At 42.1% G+C, this 18,607-nt stretch overlaps 2 protein-coding genes across 2 annotated transcripts; one reads left to right on the top strand and one right to left on the bottom strand.

The window, feature by feature from the left end:
* LOC131468190 (protein phosphatase 1 regulatory subunit 3A-like) lies at positions 1-11,004 on the bottom strand. Its single transcript, XM_058642191.1, has 4 exons — positions 10,127-11,004; positions 4,967-5,013; positions 4,502-4,584; positions 1-2,085 (listed from the first exon to the last, which is right to left on the bottom strand). The coding sequence occupies exons 1-4, from the start codon at positions 11,002-11,004 to the stop codon at positions 1,165-1,167; spliced, it is 1,929 nt and encodes a 642-aa protein (XP_058498174.1). The 3' UTR covers positions 1-1,164.
* Positions 11,005-12,214: 1,210 nt separating this feature from the next.
* tspy (testis specific protein Y-linked) lies at positions 12,215-18,607 on the top strand. The gene is made up of 8 exons (XM_058643891.1): positions 12,215-13,649; positions 14,730-14,816; positions 14,935-15,046; positions 15,153-15,307; positions 16,113-16,189; positions 16,321-16,580; positions 16,751-16,816; positions 17,109-18,607. Exons 1-8 carry the CDS (start codon positions 12,708-12,710, stop codon positions 17,195-17,197), a joined length of 1,788 nt encoding a protein of 595 aa, XP_058499874.1. The 5' UTR covers positions 12,215-12,707; the 3' UTR covers positions 17,198-18,607.

Here is an 18,607-nt window from a genome sequence, read left to right on the forward strand (position 1 = left end):
TTGTGGTGCAGCGTATGAAACTTAGAGTTTAATGGCAACACACTGCAAAAGCTTTCATCACTTCAAACGTGTCGTTCCGTGCCTGACTGTGAGGTTGTCAGCGTTGTGCTGCAGAATTGCACACTGTGCAACAACAAGTGCTTGTTCACTGAGAAAGAATAAGCGAATGAGAGCTCTCTACACTGTAAAAAAAAAAAAGGTTGACAAACAAAAAGAAATTAACAAGTTAACAAGTTATATGAAGACAATTTCACTCTCCATCTATAGTTTAGTTTAACTTAAATCATTGTGTTAAGTGAAATGTTTTTTTGTTTGATAACCAGTTTTTTTTCAGTGTAATAATCAAAGATAAATATGTATCACACTGTACATTTTAAGCAGCATCTATTTTAATGTGACACTAATAGACACCTAACAACACCAAAATGTAATTATAAAGGTCCAGTGTGTAAGAATTAATAACATCTAATGGTGAGACAAGCATGTCCAGACATTACGGTGGCCTTCCCATAACAGAAAGGATGTAATTATTTTTTTATTTGCATATAAGCTACAATTTCAAAATGCAAAACACGCACTCTGACTGGTTTGTCCATTCAGGCTTGCTGTAGAAACATGGCAACCCTTGCATAAAGTGCATATAAACAGCTACACAGACCCAACAATTTTCATTTTAAAGCTTTTACACACTTACACAAACATACGTATGGGTAGAATATTACATTTCTGCCAATAAACCCTGCTAAATGTTACACACTGGACCTTTAAGGCACAAACCTCCATGTACTGTGGCCCAGTGTAATTCAGAAGAGTTTCATTTATGGCAGTGGTTAGACAACGACCTCAGATACACACACACATGTGCATTAATCAGAATACAACACCACGTAAACTCAACTACAAGTGGAAAACAACACACACATTGTTTTGGTTTAAAAATGGGTTGAATTGCTCTAATTCACACTTATTGGCAAACTACATGAAAACATCTTAAGAATATGTATTGATTGTTTCTCCATTATATGGAACTAGAAAATGTAAAGTTTGCAACTTCAACACACGCTTGCTTTGTGGCTTCTTTTGGAATCATTAAAAAAAAAAGAAAAGAAAAAAAAAAAGGCACTTGACTTGCAACCACATCACAGATCGACTCTTGTGGTGTGGTTACAAACGGTGCAGGACGAGGAGGAGTCCGATGAAGAAGAGGGCGCTGGGCTCCTGCATCACTATCGACAGGGAGACGACTCCGCTCAGAAAGATGATGGATGGCATCAGAGTCGCGTCCCCGCCGTGCTCAGACTGGAGCTCGGGAGCCTCTGACGGTGTGTTTGATGGGTTCTCTAATAATGTGTCAGGTGAAATCTTGGGGACATCTTCTTCCTCCCTGCCTCTGCAGGCTGAGTCAGACTGAAGAGCTAAGTTTAGGCTCGTCTCACTTGCACCTGCGCTCGCCGAGGCGTTCTCTGCGAGTTCGGGTGACGATGGAGCTTCACCTCCTGCTCTCAGAGATGCTTGACTGTCTGCCACAGGAGACAGGACAGCAGGTGCACTTTCTGCACAGTGGGTGGAAGCTTCTGATAATCCTTCAACAAGTTCATTCAGTCCCAGTTCTACCTCTCCCTCAACGCACTGAGCCACACTGGGAGCAGCCAGTTCAAGAGGAGGACGACTCGCCGGGCTTTCGGTCGATCCGTCCTCTCCTGTTGGACACACATTTGTCTCTGTGGTAGGAAGATGCAAACGTGAGGCCTCTGAAGGTGGGACTTCCTCTCCATGAAGCCGGGAGCTGTCTGACCTCGGCTCTTGTTGTGGAGAAGGCGGCGGCGGTGCAGAGGGACTGATGTTCATGGGCTGTGTTTGGTTGCCTAATTCACAATGGACTCTGGGTAAAGGCTGTGCCTTATTTGGCTCGACTGACTCACTGGCACAGAGTACAAACGACGAATCGGCCTGATGTGTGGTTTCGGAGGACATGTACGGGGATCGTTCGGCCGGGGACACAGCATGAGTGGACAGCAGTGTGTCCTCAGCAGATGGAAGCTCTCGGTTGGGTGGGACAGAGGGGTCAAAAGGGTTAACTGCAATCTGTTGGGAAGCGAAACAGTGAGACAACATTGACGGACAGCAGGAGAGTGGAGAAAGATTCACATTGTACAATGACATTTCACACACAACGGAGAGGAAAAACAAATACGAATGCTTTTCTGTGAAATGATCCCACATGCTGACGCTGTAATTGTGAGGAAATGCAAACAAAACTGGAGCATTATGATGGGATAGGAGGCGTATTCTTTTCAACACTGTCACTGCCACAAGTGTCTCTTTCTCTACTTGAAGGTTGTTTCTATTTCACTGACCATCCATTCCTAGAACTCTGGCTACTGGAGTTACTACCAAACAGCTTACAATGTTAAAAATGGTTTTGACGAATCCTCCCACCTTGAAGCTCTTTATAAATATTATAAACTCAATCTAGAGTGTGGAGACATTGACTTTTACGCTGCAACTTCAAAAAGGAGAAAGGAGAGAAATACTGGGGCAAAATGGGACTGCCACAAATCCAAAAACTCTTAATACTTGCTGTCTGAATATGTGTGGTATGCACTGTGGACTGCACCCATGTTGATTCTGCTCTATTATAACTGTAGAGTGGTTTATTCTAAGAGATAAGAATTGCTTTGTATATTTAAGGTCAAACTAAGATCATAAAAAAACAGCACCCAGAAGAACAAGTGCAAGAGCAAGGCACGTAAAACACAAATAACATAAATGCTCACATAGAAGAGAACATGGGGGTTAATGTAGGTAATGCCTTCACACTTTAACATGTTCTATGTTAATATTGATACATTCTTACTGGAGTCCCGTGCTTTATAGATTTAAACTAGTCTTTATATTTTGACAGACATAATACTATGTAGAGTTTTGCTCATTTCTTCAGACGCTCTCATTCAGAGAGATTTACAGCTGGGGGACAAATGTTTTGACAGCCCTTCACATGCTGATGATCAGGAGCTTCAGCTTCTTTAAGGACACTTCAACGCACTCTGGAGGAAGTAGAGTGGATCCTTGTGATTGTGACTACGCCACTGCTCTGCCTCCTGAGAAAACCCCACTGGGTTTAAATTAGAAAAAATAAAACGGAAAAAAAAGCTGAAGGGAAACCAAACGAATGCACATCTAAATGCTTGAGAAGTGAGTCATTAAAATGGTGGACACTTTGCAATTACGCTGACAAAATCGAACAGGAGAACGATCGCATAGACTTGGGAGAAATGCCTGACTGACGACAGGTGAATGAAAAGCACTGAAGGAGATTTTTTTGGGGGGTAAGAGAATCAACATGGAAGGAGTCGATGTTCAGTTGAATTCAAGCTTGATCAAAGGAAAAACAACATGCACATACAAGTGCACATACACATGAGCTGGATGAGTACATGCCTAACACATATAACTCAAGGACACATATAGACTAGCAGAGCCAGGAAATTCAACCCACAACCTTCCAGTTGAAAGACAACTTGCCCTACCACTGAGCCACCATGGCTCAATCCTTACTCTTACTCTCTTTTTTAATACTTTTACTTCTAAAACTTAAGTACATTTTATATCAGAAAATTACTTTTGATACCTAAGTACAGTAAATGTAATATACAATATAATATAATATAATTATATTGTTATTATATGCAATTATATTATGTTATATACTTAATATAACTTAAGTAAAATTAAGTTATATTATAAAAAAGTGACTTCAACTTCTACTAAAGTCATTTTCTGGTAAGATACTTTTACCCCATTACTTTTATCCCATTTTGGTACTTTTTTTATTTACGTTTTTGTTACAAGACTGGCTGTAACAAAAACAAGCTCTTTAATGCCGGCGGTTAAACGGAAGCTAGAGATCGTGTGCAACCCGTGACTTTTCAAAATAAGAGTACAAGTACACAGACAACAGCACAATGGAGTTCAGTGCAACGACCAAAAAGTAGCATACACATACAGGATATTATCGTTAGGGTGAATGAATAGTAGCATTAAAAAGAAAACATCACGGGGAGATACAGATATGAGAGAGTACAGAGGCATGACGAGCATGCGTTTGTGGCGTGAAAGTACGATGAGTTGCTGAGGAGGAGAACGGCATACAGTGGTCGTGCTACAGCGGTGAGAAGCAGAACGTTACCTAAGTTGTTGCTGAAGCTTCAATGAGCTGTGAACAACATAAACAACCAACAAGCCAATGATGGTGAGCCTTAGAGGTTGAATTAAAATGTTTTGTTATTTTGTTTTTGTTTTTATTGGACACATTTATTTTGCCTGCTTACCTGTTAAAAGGGGAATGTGTCATCAACAACATGCAAGTAAAGATAATGTGAACTGAATCTGAATCCTCTGCTGGTGAGCGAGCCAACCAGTTTCCAGTCATTATGGACCGTTTAAATATTAAAGAAAAGGTTATTTAACCAGTTATTCCTCTAATTCTGATTCTTCTTACCTCTATGTCAATCTCAGGCTGGATGATGGCGGGACACACGGGTACCGGTCTCAGGAGTTGGGTCCTGGAAGTCACTGCTTCTTCTGTTCATGTAAAACATAAGCACTGTGACCTTGTCCAACAAAACACCATTCATCAACTTTACATAAATAATTAAAGGGACAACCCACCAAACTACTTAAGACTACTGTATATGCTAAATAATGTTTGCCCCGGAGAGTTTTTCAGCTCAGCATTTACTATACCACTATTGATAATAATGATACTGAGGTGCATTGTGGGAAGAATGTAGGATACTTTAAATAAACATGAAGAAGTCATTTTACATCCCACACTATACCACGTTGTTTCATGTGAATCATATAAATATTTAAAGACGTATGTTTTCTTTTCTTTTCTTTTTTTCCCCCAGAGGGTGAAGAATACGTCCATGGGGGATTTTGTACGACGCCGACCATGATGTACCTTCTTGATTTTCCAGCTCATCGTCCAAGTCTAAATCATCATTTATACTAAGAGAAAAGAGAGAGATTGTGATTATAAGACAATGTAAACAACAACATACACAATACAACAGTCTCCATGAAATCATACCATTCAATACATGGCAACTGAAACTTCAGGGGTCAATGAAAACACACATCAATTGGTTTTCGTAGCCTTAGAGTAAGTCTTGTATATGGAATATGGACTTTAGGAAAGGGCCATATTTCTACAGCAGCCTGAACACATAAACCAGCCAGAGCTTGTGTTTCATGTTTTAAAAATCCTTTCTGGTATGTGAAGGCCACCATAGTTCTCTGATGCAGGTGGGAAAGGCAGGGGTGAGTGGAGGAGTCCTTTGTTTGCTGCATTTTGCATTCTCACCATTAGATGTCCCTTAGACGAGCTTTTCCATTATACAGTTCTAGCACTAGACTCGGCTCTGTTTTTATTGTTGTACTTTATTAATCCCTCTTAGGGAAATTCCTTCTCTGCATTTAACCCATAGTAACCTTCCCAGAATTAGGAGCACTGAGCAGCAGCCGGGGAGCAATGGAGGTTGGGTACCTTGCTTTGACCTGGTGGGGACTCAAACTGGCAACCCTCCAGTTCCCTTTCCACTTGACCATGGGCTGCCCAGTCTGCCTCTATTTGTTTTAGTACCTGCTCTGACTAGGTTCTGATTGGTCATGAGTCATGAGCTCGACGCCCGACACAGGAATCAAACCAAACAATGCCGAACTGTAGATCAGTTAAAACGACTTCAAAATCCTGAAAATGTGCGTTAATCTCCAACATTTAGGAAATGAAACGTCTCAAATCTCATCATTTAACAGAGATAACTGGTGTATTTACTGCTGAAAGCCGGCGATCGTGAGGCAAAACACAACCTGTGCGTATTTTAGTTCAGAGACTGTGTCATGCAGAAAGTACTGAACTCATATTGTTAATAAAGTGATTCTCGTGATTCAGTTACACCGAAAACAACTGCTTTGCTCGTCACTAGTCTAAAAAAACGACATCACAGAAGTTTCGTGCAGCCGTGCTATGACGACCCGACCCGCGTTGATAATCCTTAAATAAAGGATAAAGGATAATCCTTACACACTGGACCTTCAAAGAGAAATACTGACTGTATGTATTTAATTTATAGCGAGCAGCAGGGTTCGTGTTCTTTAAGGTTTGTATTTGAACGTCTGATGCAACACCTGAAACAGCTGACAAATCCATCCGATCGTGTCTAAAAATAAACGCTGCCATTTTGGATCTCAAGAAGGAAAACATTGAAGAGTGGCAGAAGGGAGTGGTCATGTGACATCACCATGAAGACCTGTTTTTTAATTAGCTGATGCAGTGCAGCTGCTGATGAGCCGAAAGGCCACTGCAGTCAAACAGTGTCGGACGTCCTTTTGTACCGAAGGCTGAACTCGGCGGTGATGACCCCGTGACCTCATCGGACTGTTGGCGAGGTGGGACATTATTGAGATACAGTCCTTTAGCTCATGCCCACACAAAAGATTTTCATATGTGGCTACATCACATGCTAAATATTGAAGAACTTGATCTGATGTCGTTAAATGACAAATGAAATGATGGTGTAGCAATGTTTTCTGTAACAGGGCACTGGTGTTGAAAGAAGGGGAAGCCCACATGAAATAAAGGTCAAGATGTGTGACAAGCATGTGACAGCAGCTACACAAATAGAGTGGGAATAAACGGACGAGCTGTTTGTGATCCCTGTGCTTAACACTCCTCCATTTTAATATCAGATTGAAAATGTGATACAGATCTTTGTTTTTATTCTACACGTGTGGTGAAGTGAAGTCATGGCGACGAAGCTCTGCACGCCCACTTCAAGTATATTGTCATTTTCCGGGGTAGAATGAAGTTGTGATTTTTTTGTCAAAAGCAAAACATTAATGTTTACACATTTATTTTCATTTCATCATTTAAATTTCATCAGGTGATAAAATCCCCCAGTCTGACTAGAGCTTGGTTTAGTTATGGCCAAAAAAAATCAGTTAAAATCAGTTGATATGAATACTTAACACAATAAATGTCAGATGATTTGAGATTGACTTTGTACTTTCACATTTCTTCATTGTGTGTAAACATTAATATGATATATAGTGAACTATTGTTAAATTGTCACTGATGTTCAGATTTTATGATTGACCAGCCCTGGTTTTTGTGCCCATTGCACTTTGGTCTTCTTCCTCTTTGTTTGGTGTTTTACAAGAGTTGGAACTTGGCAGTTGTAATGTTGCATCACTAGGACTCTTTTTCTCTTGCACACCAAAGCTTGATGTGAGCATTTAATACCTGAGTGTGTTGTAAATCATTGTTTCCCAAACTTTTTAGACGACGACCTACTTTTTTAAAACGTAAAAAAACTTCAGTGCAAAAGCAAACGTGTCCACATGATGACATTTCTGATTATCTTCACTACAATTTCTGTAACGGAAACCCAACCATTGTTTGATAAATGAGCAACTTTATTTTATTCAAGTAAAATGCTTGAAAGAATTCTTCAAATGTATTTAGCAACTGCCCCAAAAATTCTTCTACTATCCATCCAACCATAGACTGTATATAAAAATGGACCTAATGTTGTGATTTGACCGGGAAACATGTCAGTATTTGAAAACTGGAACTTCAGAAAAAAGTCACCTGCAAACAGGCACCGACTGGGCGTCACTGGCTGTCAATCACATGATTTACACTTATGTGTGCTGCGATTTATCGTCTATATTCCTCTAAATGGAAACATCATTTATAAAACTAACAGCATGTGCTACTGAAGAAGACCTGAAATGAGTGATTGAGAACATTAACCCCTCTTCCATAAACCTTTGTTCAAACTACTACTGTCCTACTTCCGACGGCAGTATGTCCATTTTTGTCTACAGTGTATAGTCCTGACTGAGTCTCTGAGCTTCACTGTTCTAAATTCACCACCAGCACATGAATGTTTTATATCTATATTTGCTGAGGTGGCTCTACTGTAAATAAACTCAACCAGCGACATTAATTCACAGCATAAAGAGAAGTGACTGTGTGTAATTTAGGTTTACATTCAGCGAGTAATACATCCCAGTGTCTACGCTTGTTTTACCCCGTAGTAACATTTACTCCCACCAGATGCCTTGGTAATGTGTTAAAATCCAATTATCAGGAAAAGTCAAAGCACCTAATGACTCTGTGCTGGTTGCTATGGCGGTGGCGGTGGTGCCAACAAAGTCTCTGCTCCCCGAATTCCTCCTTTCCAGTTAGTGACTCATCCATCCCTAACAAGCCATCTGCTCCATTCCCACTTCCAATGAGGAGCTACATGACAGCTACATCAGTCTAATCCCTGTTTGCTCCCTTACAGCTCGCGGGGACCTTTGCCGCTGTCCTCCGTCTGTGAGACACGGTGAGACAATTCATCAGAGGATTGTTGGAATTCAAGGGGGGAAAAAAATAACGAGGGAGAAAAAATATTTGTGCATCAGCCTCTTAAAAAACTACAAAGGGATCAAGGCTACACTGAATTTTCTCTGCTCCTCTGATAGAAAAGGTCAGAGGTAAAGTTTCATGCAGGCTGAAAGCGACACTTGCCCTTTGCCTATTTTCATCGTCCTCCAACACCACTGGGCGATTGGCATTCTGAAGGGGGGTGTGTCTGTCTTCCACTGCAGACGCTGAAGACACCAGGTTGTGTCGAGCAAAAGGAGGCACAAACAAACTCTGTGAACCCCTAAGTGGGGGAGATTATATAAATATAATACTCCCCTTGTCATCTTGTTGTGCAACCAGCCTGTGCTACTGTGTATATCAGCACCCTGCTTTGATTTAATTTAAACCCGAGTTCTGGATATGCTAAAGGCAGTCTCTAGGCAGAGTGTCTGAATAAAGCCAAAAGAGCACTGCAGCCACAGAAGCTCACAGGGAATTAATAAGCAACAGGAGCTCTGCAGCTGCTGCGCGGCGCCTCGTGTTTTTTCTTATTTTTTTATTGTGTTTGTGACTTTGTTTTCATGATATAATCGCTGATGTGGACACTTTACACAGAGATTGGGCTGTTTCTTTAAATGAACTGAGCCAGAGAAGTGTTTATCGTTCAGAAATGGTTGTGCATTTCACCAGCCTACTCTTGCATTTAAAGGTGCAGTGTGTGAGAATTGGTGACATCTAAAGGCCCCGGTAGACCCAACGCGCATCGTGCCCATGACACGATTTGCATCATCAACACGCTACGGCGGCCTTTGCACACCAGAAAGTTTATGCATCTGCTGGAGACTTTCTTTTTTTGTGGAGAAAGCTTCCATTCAGGGTTCGAATTTTAATCTTATTTTTGTGGGGGGGTCTCTAATAACTGACGCACCGTATTAGAGAGAGATTCTCTCTAATACTCTCTCTCTCTCTCGCCTCCTCTGTGACACATTGCCCTGTCTCTAATATTGGTGGGGACAATATGGCTTTCTCCGAATATCGCTGGGTACATGTCCCCAAATTTTGTACAATTTGACCTCCTTCATGGGAGCCCAACCCCTCTTTAATTCCAACACAGCTTCCACTGTGGCTGGTTCCTCTGGTTGGGCTGCTGCAGAAACAAGGTCGCACAAGACGGCGGCTTCAATAAAACAAGGCCATTGCCCAAAAGCACATACAAAAGACTAAGTCTAAGGCTATGAAAACCAAATGTTTTTGTATACACAAATTCGTTTTTGTAAACGTTTTATACCAAGTACCACCTGAGACAATATTGAGCTCTTGAACTAACAACATTATAGCCAACGTTAAAGTACAGTCACGTAAACATTACATGTCATTTAGCAGACATGAAGACATGTAAACAGACTTATAGGAGACTTATTTATTACCAATAAGATACTCTCATCGTCCTCCTCTTCCTCACATGTACACTGGTATAGTGAAATGAGATTAAGATGGAGCTAGAGAAGTTTCCAGACTCATCCTTTAACATGATCTGGATAACAAACGATTTCATAGAACAACAAATAAGTGTATTCCAACTTTGTAATGTGAAATAGTCGATGGGTCACTTTATAATCTAACAATCTATTGTCAAATTAGGAAAGGGAACTACATTAGGGGTTCATAGATTATATAAATATACACACGTGACAGCTATTTTACCTGAAAGCTTTTGGAGGTCTCAGGATGCTTCTAACGTGCTCCATTCTGACGTCAGTTTGAGGTGAATCTTCTTCATAGGAGAGGAGCAGAGTCACCACATAATTCTTAGAGGAATTATTGGCCCAGAAATCACCTTCAGACGTTTCATAGCGGACCACAAACTCGATGTGAGAGCCGTGCGTGACGTGAGGAGGTGCAAACGAGAGCTTAAAGGAGAACTGATCAGTGTCTCCATCGTGAGACCCGGGGACATACTCTGCAGGGTGGTCAAAGTAAGTCGCCCAGCTGTCCATGGTGGACCTAATGTAAACTGCTTTGTGGAAGGAGACATTCTGGACTCGTATTAGCCCACTGAAGGCGAGCGGCTCGTTCTCCAGTGGATGCATCTGCTCCACCTCCACCTTGTTGGTGCGCACAGCCTGCAGAAGATCAGTGCCGGCGGGTGCGCTGAACTCCGGCTGCACGTGATAGGTGGGCTCTCGCTCTCGAGTTCGGTACTTTTCCTCCTCTTCCTTCCACCTCGCGCTGTCCTCTTCCTCGTCCGAATCAAAGGCAACAAATTCCTTCACGTCCACCAGATCCCCGCCCGTGGTATCCGCGAATGACACTCTCTTCCCGGCTCCCAGCGCCAGGTGGATGCGCATGTACTCGGCGGTCTCGTCGTAGATGGACGAGCCTCGCTTCCTGGGCACCGGGGAGCATCTTGGGATGAGGCGGATGCTCTCGGGGTCATCTTCTTCGTCGTCGTCATCTTCATCATCATTGTTGTCGTCGTCCTCGTCGCCCGTGCAGGACCTGCGCTGCGCCTCCTCTCTTGACTTGCCAGATTTGATGGTGGTTAAAAGCCCCTCCTGGCTCGGTATGGTTAAAAAGGACATGTTAGCAGAAGTGTGCATTCAGGGAAAGCTGCGCGCTGTGGAGACTGCATATGGCGCCTCCATAAAATAAATAAATAAACAATTGAAAGTGTAGAGATCCTGCGTTGTGCCCCCCCAGCGTTACGCGCACAGCCTCATCTCATCTCACCTCTGCCAGCATGTGACACGAAATGTCACCCGTGGAAAACTTGTCTTTGCTGCCGCTGCCAGCCTTGTGACAGAGTATCCCTCTGCTTTACATGACTTTAAGGATCGCTCTTTTAGTGCTGTGGCGGAAGGAGTCGCCGCTAATTTTAGGTTTGACCTACCGGGATCTAAAGCTATGGTTGTGGAGGTGTTCCAGGAGGACGAGTAGCACACGTTACACCCCAAATGTGGCTCTTGAGTTGGTATAATCCAGCGTGTGTGTTTACCCTCACTCACCCCAACCCAGCTCCGTGAAGTTTGGTGCGGTCGTGCAGAAGACATCAGGAGGATATTATCATTATTATTTAAACATAACAATTGATCTTGCACTTTTAAATGTGCAACCAACCAGGCACATTGTAATATTTGTGCAGAAATACAAAATAGCCTACATGGCATGTGCTGAGCATATCATATCAATCCAAAAATAATAATAACATAAATAAACAAATACAAAAACATAATTCAAAACAATATGTAAAAACAGTCATTTTATCAGTTAACTTATAATATTCTATGTAATTTAGCAGGTTTTTGATGATTCATGAATCTAAAGGATTTACAGAACCAATGAACGTATCCACATACAAGCAATTCAAAAATAATAAGCTTGATTCAAAGGCTATTTATAATTGAGTGGACGAAAATAACATAACCATACTCTGTGCAGTAGCACCCAACACTGGCAACTGTTTATACACACATCCACATCAACATTTATTACTTCAGTTTTTATATCATTACAGTAATCATGAAATAACATATACATCATATCATAACATAATATGTATATATATGTATAGATATGTGTGTATATGTATATCTCTCATTTTCTCATATATAGATATATATGAGAAAATGAGAGATAGATACATATACATACATATATATGAGAAAAATGAAATATCAAACATTAAAATTGTAGATAAAAATGTTTTTTTTATTCAGGCTGTTGTGTTTCTTGGCTGCACTCTTTGCGCAGGCGCAGCTGCAGGCGCGTCGCCGCATGAACACACCCCTCGTGTCTGATTGGTCCAGAGGTTTTAGCGCGGCGTGCCGTGACCAATCAGAGGATTGTTTTCCTGTCACGTCGACGACGGATAGTAAGCTAACGGATAATGCAAACTTAAACTACAATAAACAACAGGGATTGTCGCTAAAGACGAAACGGCACCGGGAGAGTTTACTGCTCGAACAGATTCTTTCTACTTGGACTGTTTTTCGGGGGGATGTGATGCGGCCTGCACCGCGAGGACACAGGAACTGGGTGACGTGAGCTAACTAACGTTAGCAACAGAGCGCTAATTCTAACGTTCCACAAGGCCGCGGATACATGGGCTGCTTCCTGTTCTAGCTTAATTAGTGATGTAGTTAACTTAACTGTCCGCGGAATAACATCACACCTGCTGTATAAGCAGCTGCTACTCGGCCGAATCAGTCAAATAACTGCATTTACACTTGTTTTGGTTGAGCTAGCAGGCTACCTAGCTTGTTAGACATTTTCCTAGTCCGCTAGTATGAGCGAAGTGACGGACTCTAAACAGTCCGCTGACTCTGCGTCGAGGAAACGGTGTCCGCCGTCATCCGACCAGGATGAATGCAGCGCGGTACCCAGCAAGTCCACGAAAGTGAGCAACGCGTTAAACGAGGCGGGGGTTTCATCGGGAAGCTCCAAAAGTAGCGAAGCCGAGAGTAAAGACACAGCTGGAAACGAGGCAGAGAGGAGAGACGGCAGCGTGGTGGAAGCAGCTGCTCAGAGTTCAGACAGCGCTACACTGCCTGTCAACAAGTTCAGTGCTGGTGACAGCAACACCAAAAAACCACAGTCCTCTGATGCTCGTGGATCTGCTGACGTAAAGCAAGTTGCAGAGAAGACAACAGGAGCGTTGCAAGCGCCCTCTGCTCCCCTGCTACAGTCCGATTCAGCAGCCATAGCAGCTGCTGAAGCACTCGCCAGTCTCACAGGAGGAGACGGTGAGGACAGTCAAGAGACTCCTTGCTCATCTGTAAAGGTGAAACAGGCGAAACAGGGGAGCAGATTCAAACAGCGCGGGGCCCAGCACCAGTCCTCCAGAGTGGGCTCTAAAACACAGGCAGCTGCAGCAGACAGCTCCACATCTGTGCACAGCACTGACAGAGAGGATGCAGATGATGTGGCCGAAGCAGAGGAAGGTGATGAGTCTATGTCTGGGTCTTCGTCTTCACAAAGCTCCTCGTTCCCATCAGAGAATGAGGACAATGATGATGGGGAGTGTGCAATTGTGTCAGTAAAGATGGCCCCAGAGATGAGACAGTCGGTGGCTCTCCTCGCACAGGTACAGATGAGACTGGAAGCCCTCGAGAAGAAAAGTGCCCGGCTTCACCAACGGCTGGACCTGAAGATAAATCGACAGAGACGGCCACATCTGGACCAGCGCAGCACCATAACAAAAACTATCCCTGGCTTTTGGGTGACAGCTGTATCCTTAAAATTAAGCATTATCAAAAGATGGTCACTGGTTTGAGTCATGGTTCAACCAGGGGCCTTTCTGTTAAGATTAAGTTAACCTCTGTGAAACCTGCCAATGTTTTTTTTTTTTTACACCATTTCATCTTTTATTTTTCTGTTTTGAAGGTTTGTGTTTTTGTAAGATATAAATATGTTAACTTCAGTTCCTGTGACACAGTGTAAAAAATAGTTGCATTCATTGCTTTACTTTACTATTCATTCATCATCCTCTTGACCCATTTTCTTTCTGACGGTAATCCAGTAGGTGGCAGTGGCACTACTCTCCGGGTAGTCCGGATTCCTCTCACAGGCTAAAAACATGCAAAAATGGGGGGTTAGTTTAACTAGACCAGCCTGCTAACTTCCAATCAGTTGTTGCTAAGGGGAAACATGGACCTTGTAAGGTGACATTAGCAACTAAAATTTCCTATGTTGATCAAACATGTTACTTTATCTTCTAGTAGCTGTTTTAGTAGGTAGCCCTACGGGATTCAGCATTGCCTAAAATCGCTATAGACCCTTGGTCATTTCTGCATCTTTGGACGACAGCTTACTGTCGGCTGGCCTATTAAAAAAACAGGATGTTTTCATTAACATGACTTCAACTAGTTGAAGGTTAAAAATTACCTGTTGCTGAATTGCTATTCATGTAGATTGGACTTTTTTGGCACTTTTGGCAATAATTTCAGTGCTGTTGGAAAACAGTTTCAAATCCGAGGTGGTGTTATCCCTCTAAACTGAATCTTATCATCACATAGTATATGGAAACTATTTTAAATTATTGTGTTTTTTTATGTTAAAAATTGTGTTACTGGAAGGTGGACAAAATGTATAATTTCAATGTTCAGTAGCAGTTTTTAAGGGAATGTTAAGGTTGCATTACTGTGAAATAGTGACCACAGGAATGCGTTATTGTTTCTGAATGTCGGCCGTGTGATGGACTGGCCGTTCACTTGTCTGTTGCGATTGATTACCCTCAACAGGATAAGTTGTAGATAACAAATGATTCATTTAAAATGAACACATGTTTTTCTTAACTTCACTGTGCCAGCTGTTGAACCATCCTCATCTCTCAGCTCACATCGACGAGACGGATGAAGATACTCTTAGTTACATGACTGATCTTGAGGTAGGAAGTGTGCGTGTCTTTGTCCTCACAAACTTTGGCTCTTTTTTTGGGGGGGGGGGGGGGGGGTTACATCCATTCAACAGATGTTTTTGTAACAGACTTTTCCCTTTCTTTCTTTTTTTCTCAGATTGAGACATTCAAGAATAACAAACTGGGCTACAGGATCCGCTTTCACTTCAGGCGTAACCCGTATTTCCAGAATAACATAATCATGAAGGAGTTGCACCTTGGGATGGGAGGTAAAGAATTAGCATGTGCAGCCCCCTCTCCTCACCCCAAACATCTGAGTAGTTACCATGACACTACACTAAACACTAACCCTAACCCTAAAAAAAATGTTTTCAGGTTCTCCCATGTCTTTCTCCAACCCCATCCTATGGCATCGTGGACAAAACCTGACGGCCAACAGTGAACCCCGGAAGTCGTCGCATGGCGTTTACCGGACATTTTTCAACTGGTTCAGCGACCATAGCAACCCAGGACAAGATGATGTAGCACAGGTACAGAAGACTGCACCCTCATAACATCATGGGTTCATGGTTATAGCACACAGACATTAGTTAGCAGGTTAACATTGTTCAATGAGTGAGTGCTTCCACCCCTTTTTCCAAGATAACTTTCACTTTCGATATCTGGCAGTTATTCAACTGTTTAGAAATACGTTTATAAGAAACTGAGGTCATAAACTTGTGATGCGCTGGTGAATCTTGTCTGTGACTGGACGGTCGTTCCGTGGAAGTCCTGAGGGCTACCGTATTGACAAGTATATAAGCGCAAAGCTCTTATTTCTCTGCTTTGTGGCATCCATCCTCAGTCTTCTTCCACTTTATCCTCCACATGAGGGTCACACGGGGTGTTGTGCCAATCTCAGCTGACAGGGCAAAAGGCAGGGTACACCCTTTATAGGTCACCAGTACATAGTTTTTGAATTTTCTAGATATCACAAACGGTCTAGGAGTAACGGTAATGAGAAGTATGCACGCGGTAACGGAAGGGTTATCCGTTCTTAATCTGTGTTTGCAACATTTATGTCACCGTACAACCAATAATTAAGCTCATGATGTATCATACGTGTGCCACGACAGAGTTAACGTCTGAATAGTTTTTGGGGAAAAAATTTTCATCTTCCATGTTAGTTTATGATTAACGTCACTGTTTCAGGAACATGCAGTTCTTCAAAGTTCAAACACAAGTTAATAAGCTGAGTTTGTCTCAGGGGAAGAGCAGTGTGAATGGAATAGAGAGAGAAAAAAAACCCACGTCTGAATTAATATGGACTGAAATGATCTCTGTTGTGATGTTCAGATACTAAAGGATGACCTGTACAGAGACCCACTGAGATACTACCTCACTCCACTGTGGGAACCACGGGAGAACGGCAGGTACAACAACACACTCACATACTGTAGCTGTGTACATAAGGAACTGAGAGTAGAAAAACACCCTTCTTTAGCTGTAAATGCTCTCTGCTTCGTCTGTAAACTTTTTTTTTTTTTTTATGGTTTTACTCCAGCAGTGGCAGCGGAGGCAGAACAGCTGGTAATGGTAATGGCGATGACTGTGTGGTGATCTCCGACTCGGATGATGACCCTGGTGAGGATGCCGGTGAGGCTGAACAAGGCCAGAGTAGAGACCAGGAAGAGGAAGAGGAGCAGGATGAGGAGGAGGAGGAGGACGAAGAGGAAGAAGCAGCCGAAGCAGCAGCAGCAGCAGCAGCAGCTGCAGAAGAAGAAGAAGAAGAAGAGGAGGAGGAGAACAGAGGCCGCAGTGCAGGTCAGTGCAACAAAGGAGAATAAGAAAACCTGAAGATTTGATTAAATTGAAATTGAATAGAAATTAAATGTATGGATGTTTTTTGTGAATCCGTTGCTCGTGTAAATGAGGAGCCGAGCTTTTGTGGCTGAAATGTTTGAGTAATGCATCACGCCATCCCGGTAAAACAGGAAATATCTCCTCCTCAGACGAGAGCCCAGAAGAGGAAGATGAAGGTGGAGAAATAGTGATTGATGGTAAGACGTCACTTTTTCTTTATTCTTTTGCCAAATGTATTACTATAATAACTACAAATCACATGGGTTTTGTGGAACGTACGGGGTGACCGTTAATCTCGGTGGTCATCAACGCTGTCTAGATGAACCATTAATCGATATTTAGTCTCTTGTTTGTCCTGGATTTCCTGAGCTTGTGTGAGTTAAGTTAATCCAGTTATTACAGATTTATCACAATATTTAAGTCACGCCATGTTTACTTTTCATATTCTTTTCATGCTTTTTTGATATTATACTTGTCTTTCTCCTGTAGGCTCTGATGACAGTGACCAGGAGGAGGAGGAAGAAGAAGAAGAAGAAGAAGAGGAGGAGGAGGAGGAGGAGGAGGATGATGAGGTCTAAGCAAGAGGAAGATGAGGTGTTTCTCAAAGAAGTTGAGTCCTCAGTGGGACCAGAGTTGGAGAAGGTGAAGAGGAGGCTCAGGTCGACGAGAAGTAACCGGAATCCTTCTTCCTGATGTTAGTCATTATGCACAGAAAATTTCGTTGATGTGTTTTTTTTATACCTAAAATACACGAGACGCATTTTAAATCAGGGTTCACTTTAATAATGAAGCCAAGGCAGCATGTGCCCCTCCCCACAACCCCCTCCAGCCCTCTGATTTATATACAGTTGGTACTGTCCAGTCTGATGGACTCCGATTCACCTTTGTGCAAATACGACTTCATACAAGCAGAATTCTTCTATTTAATGAAGAACATTGTATGACAGCACACACACACACACACACACACGGTGGTTAGATCATTCGCCGCTGCTCGCTTGCATCTAATGAAATCCGAGGCATTACTTGTGGTTTAATCCGTTTTTAGAACCGACGTGTGACAAGGCAAACATGCTGCGGGCTGAATTTGATAAAAATGATGACAGTACATTTCAGATGCAACCAGTACTGAACCAAAATTTGTACTCAGGGATGATGATGATGGTTTTATTGAAAGAACTTTACTGATTCTCACATATTTACTCTGGTTATTATTGTTGGCTTTGTATAACTAAACGTGTACTCTACTGTACTAAATAGAAACCAACACGATACCTGTGTTTTTTTCTCCCTCCTCTTCTATATGTTCGGTCTTGTCACACTGCACACACAAACCCCACGATTCTGTAGATTCACACACACTCCTACAATAAGTACATGTGTTTTTGTTTTTGTTTTTCTAAGATTGTAATTTGTTTTGTTTAGTTTTTTTTCCCCCTTTCTTTAGATGGTAACTTAATTTGAATTTTGCCTTCTTAAACATTTAAGGTTTGTTTTCACGTCGTATGTGTTAGGAATCATGCTATCTTCTGAAGAAAAGGTGGTATTTATTATGTTGGTTTTTTTTCCCACACATCTTGGCATGCCTGTGATCATGAAATGCAAGACAGGATGATTACTATATTTACAAGACTGTGTCAGAGGAAACGCACGGTGTCGGTAAATGTCGTTAACATCGCAGCGGGGGTGCACTGTTACAAAGCTAGTATTTGTATTTGCTTACTTTTCTTAGCAGTGAACTTGTATATAATATTTCAGCATTGTCTTTTGGATAAGACGGAACACGTGTTCAATGGATACATTTATCAAATAATGCGGAGTTTTTTTCATAAACATGATCAGAAAGTTATATTTTGTGTGCCGTGTTTTCTAGAACACTGTAGTTTAAAGATGCCCATTTGTTCGTTGTTTTGGTTAGTTCATTATGTTTGCTTGAAGATAAATGTCCACCTTTTGACTCAGACTTAATAAAACAGGCAGTTGTTTTA

This window comes from Solea solea, chromosome 11 (genome assembly GCF_958295425.1).
Source record: "Solea solea chromosome 11, fSolSol10.1, whole genome shotgun sequence".
Classification (NCBI taxonomy): Eukaryota; Metazoa; Chordata; class Actinopteri; order Pleuronectiformes; family Soleidae; genus Solea; species Solea solea.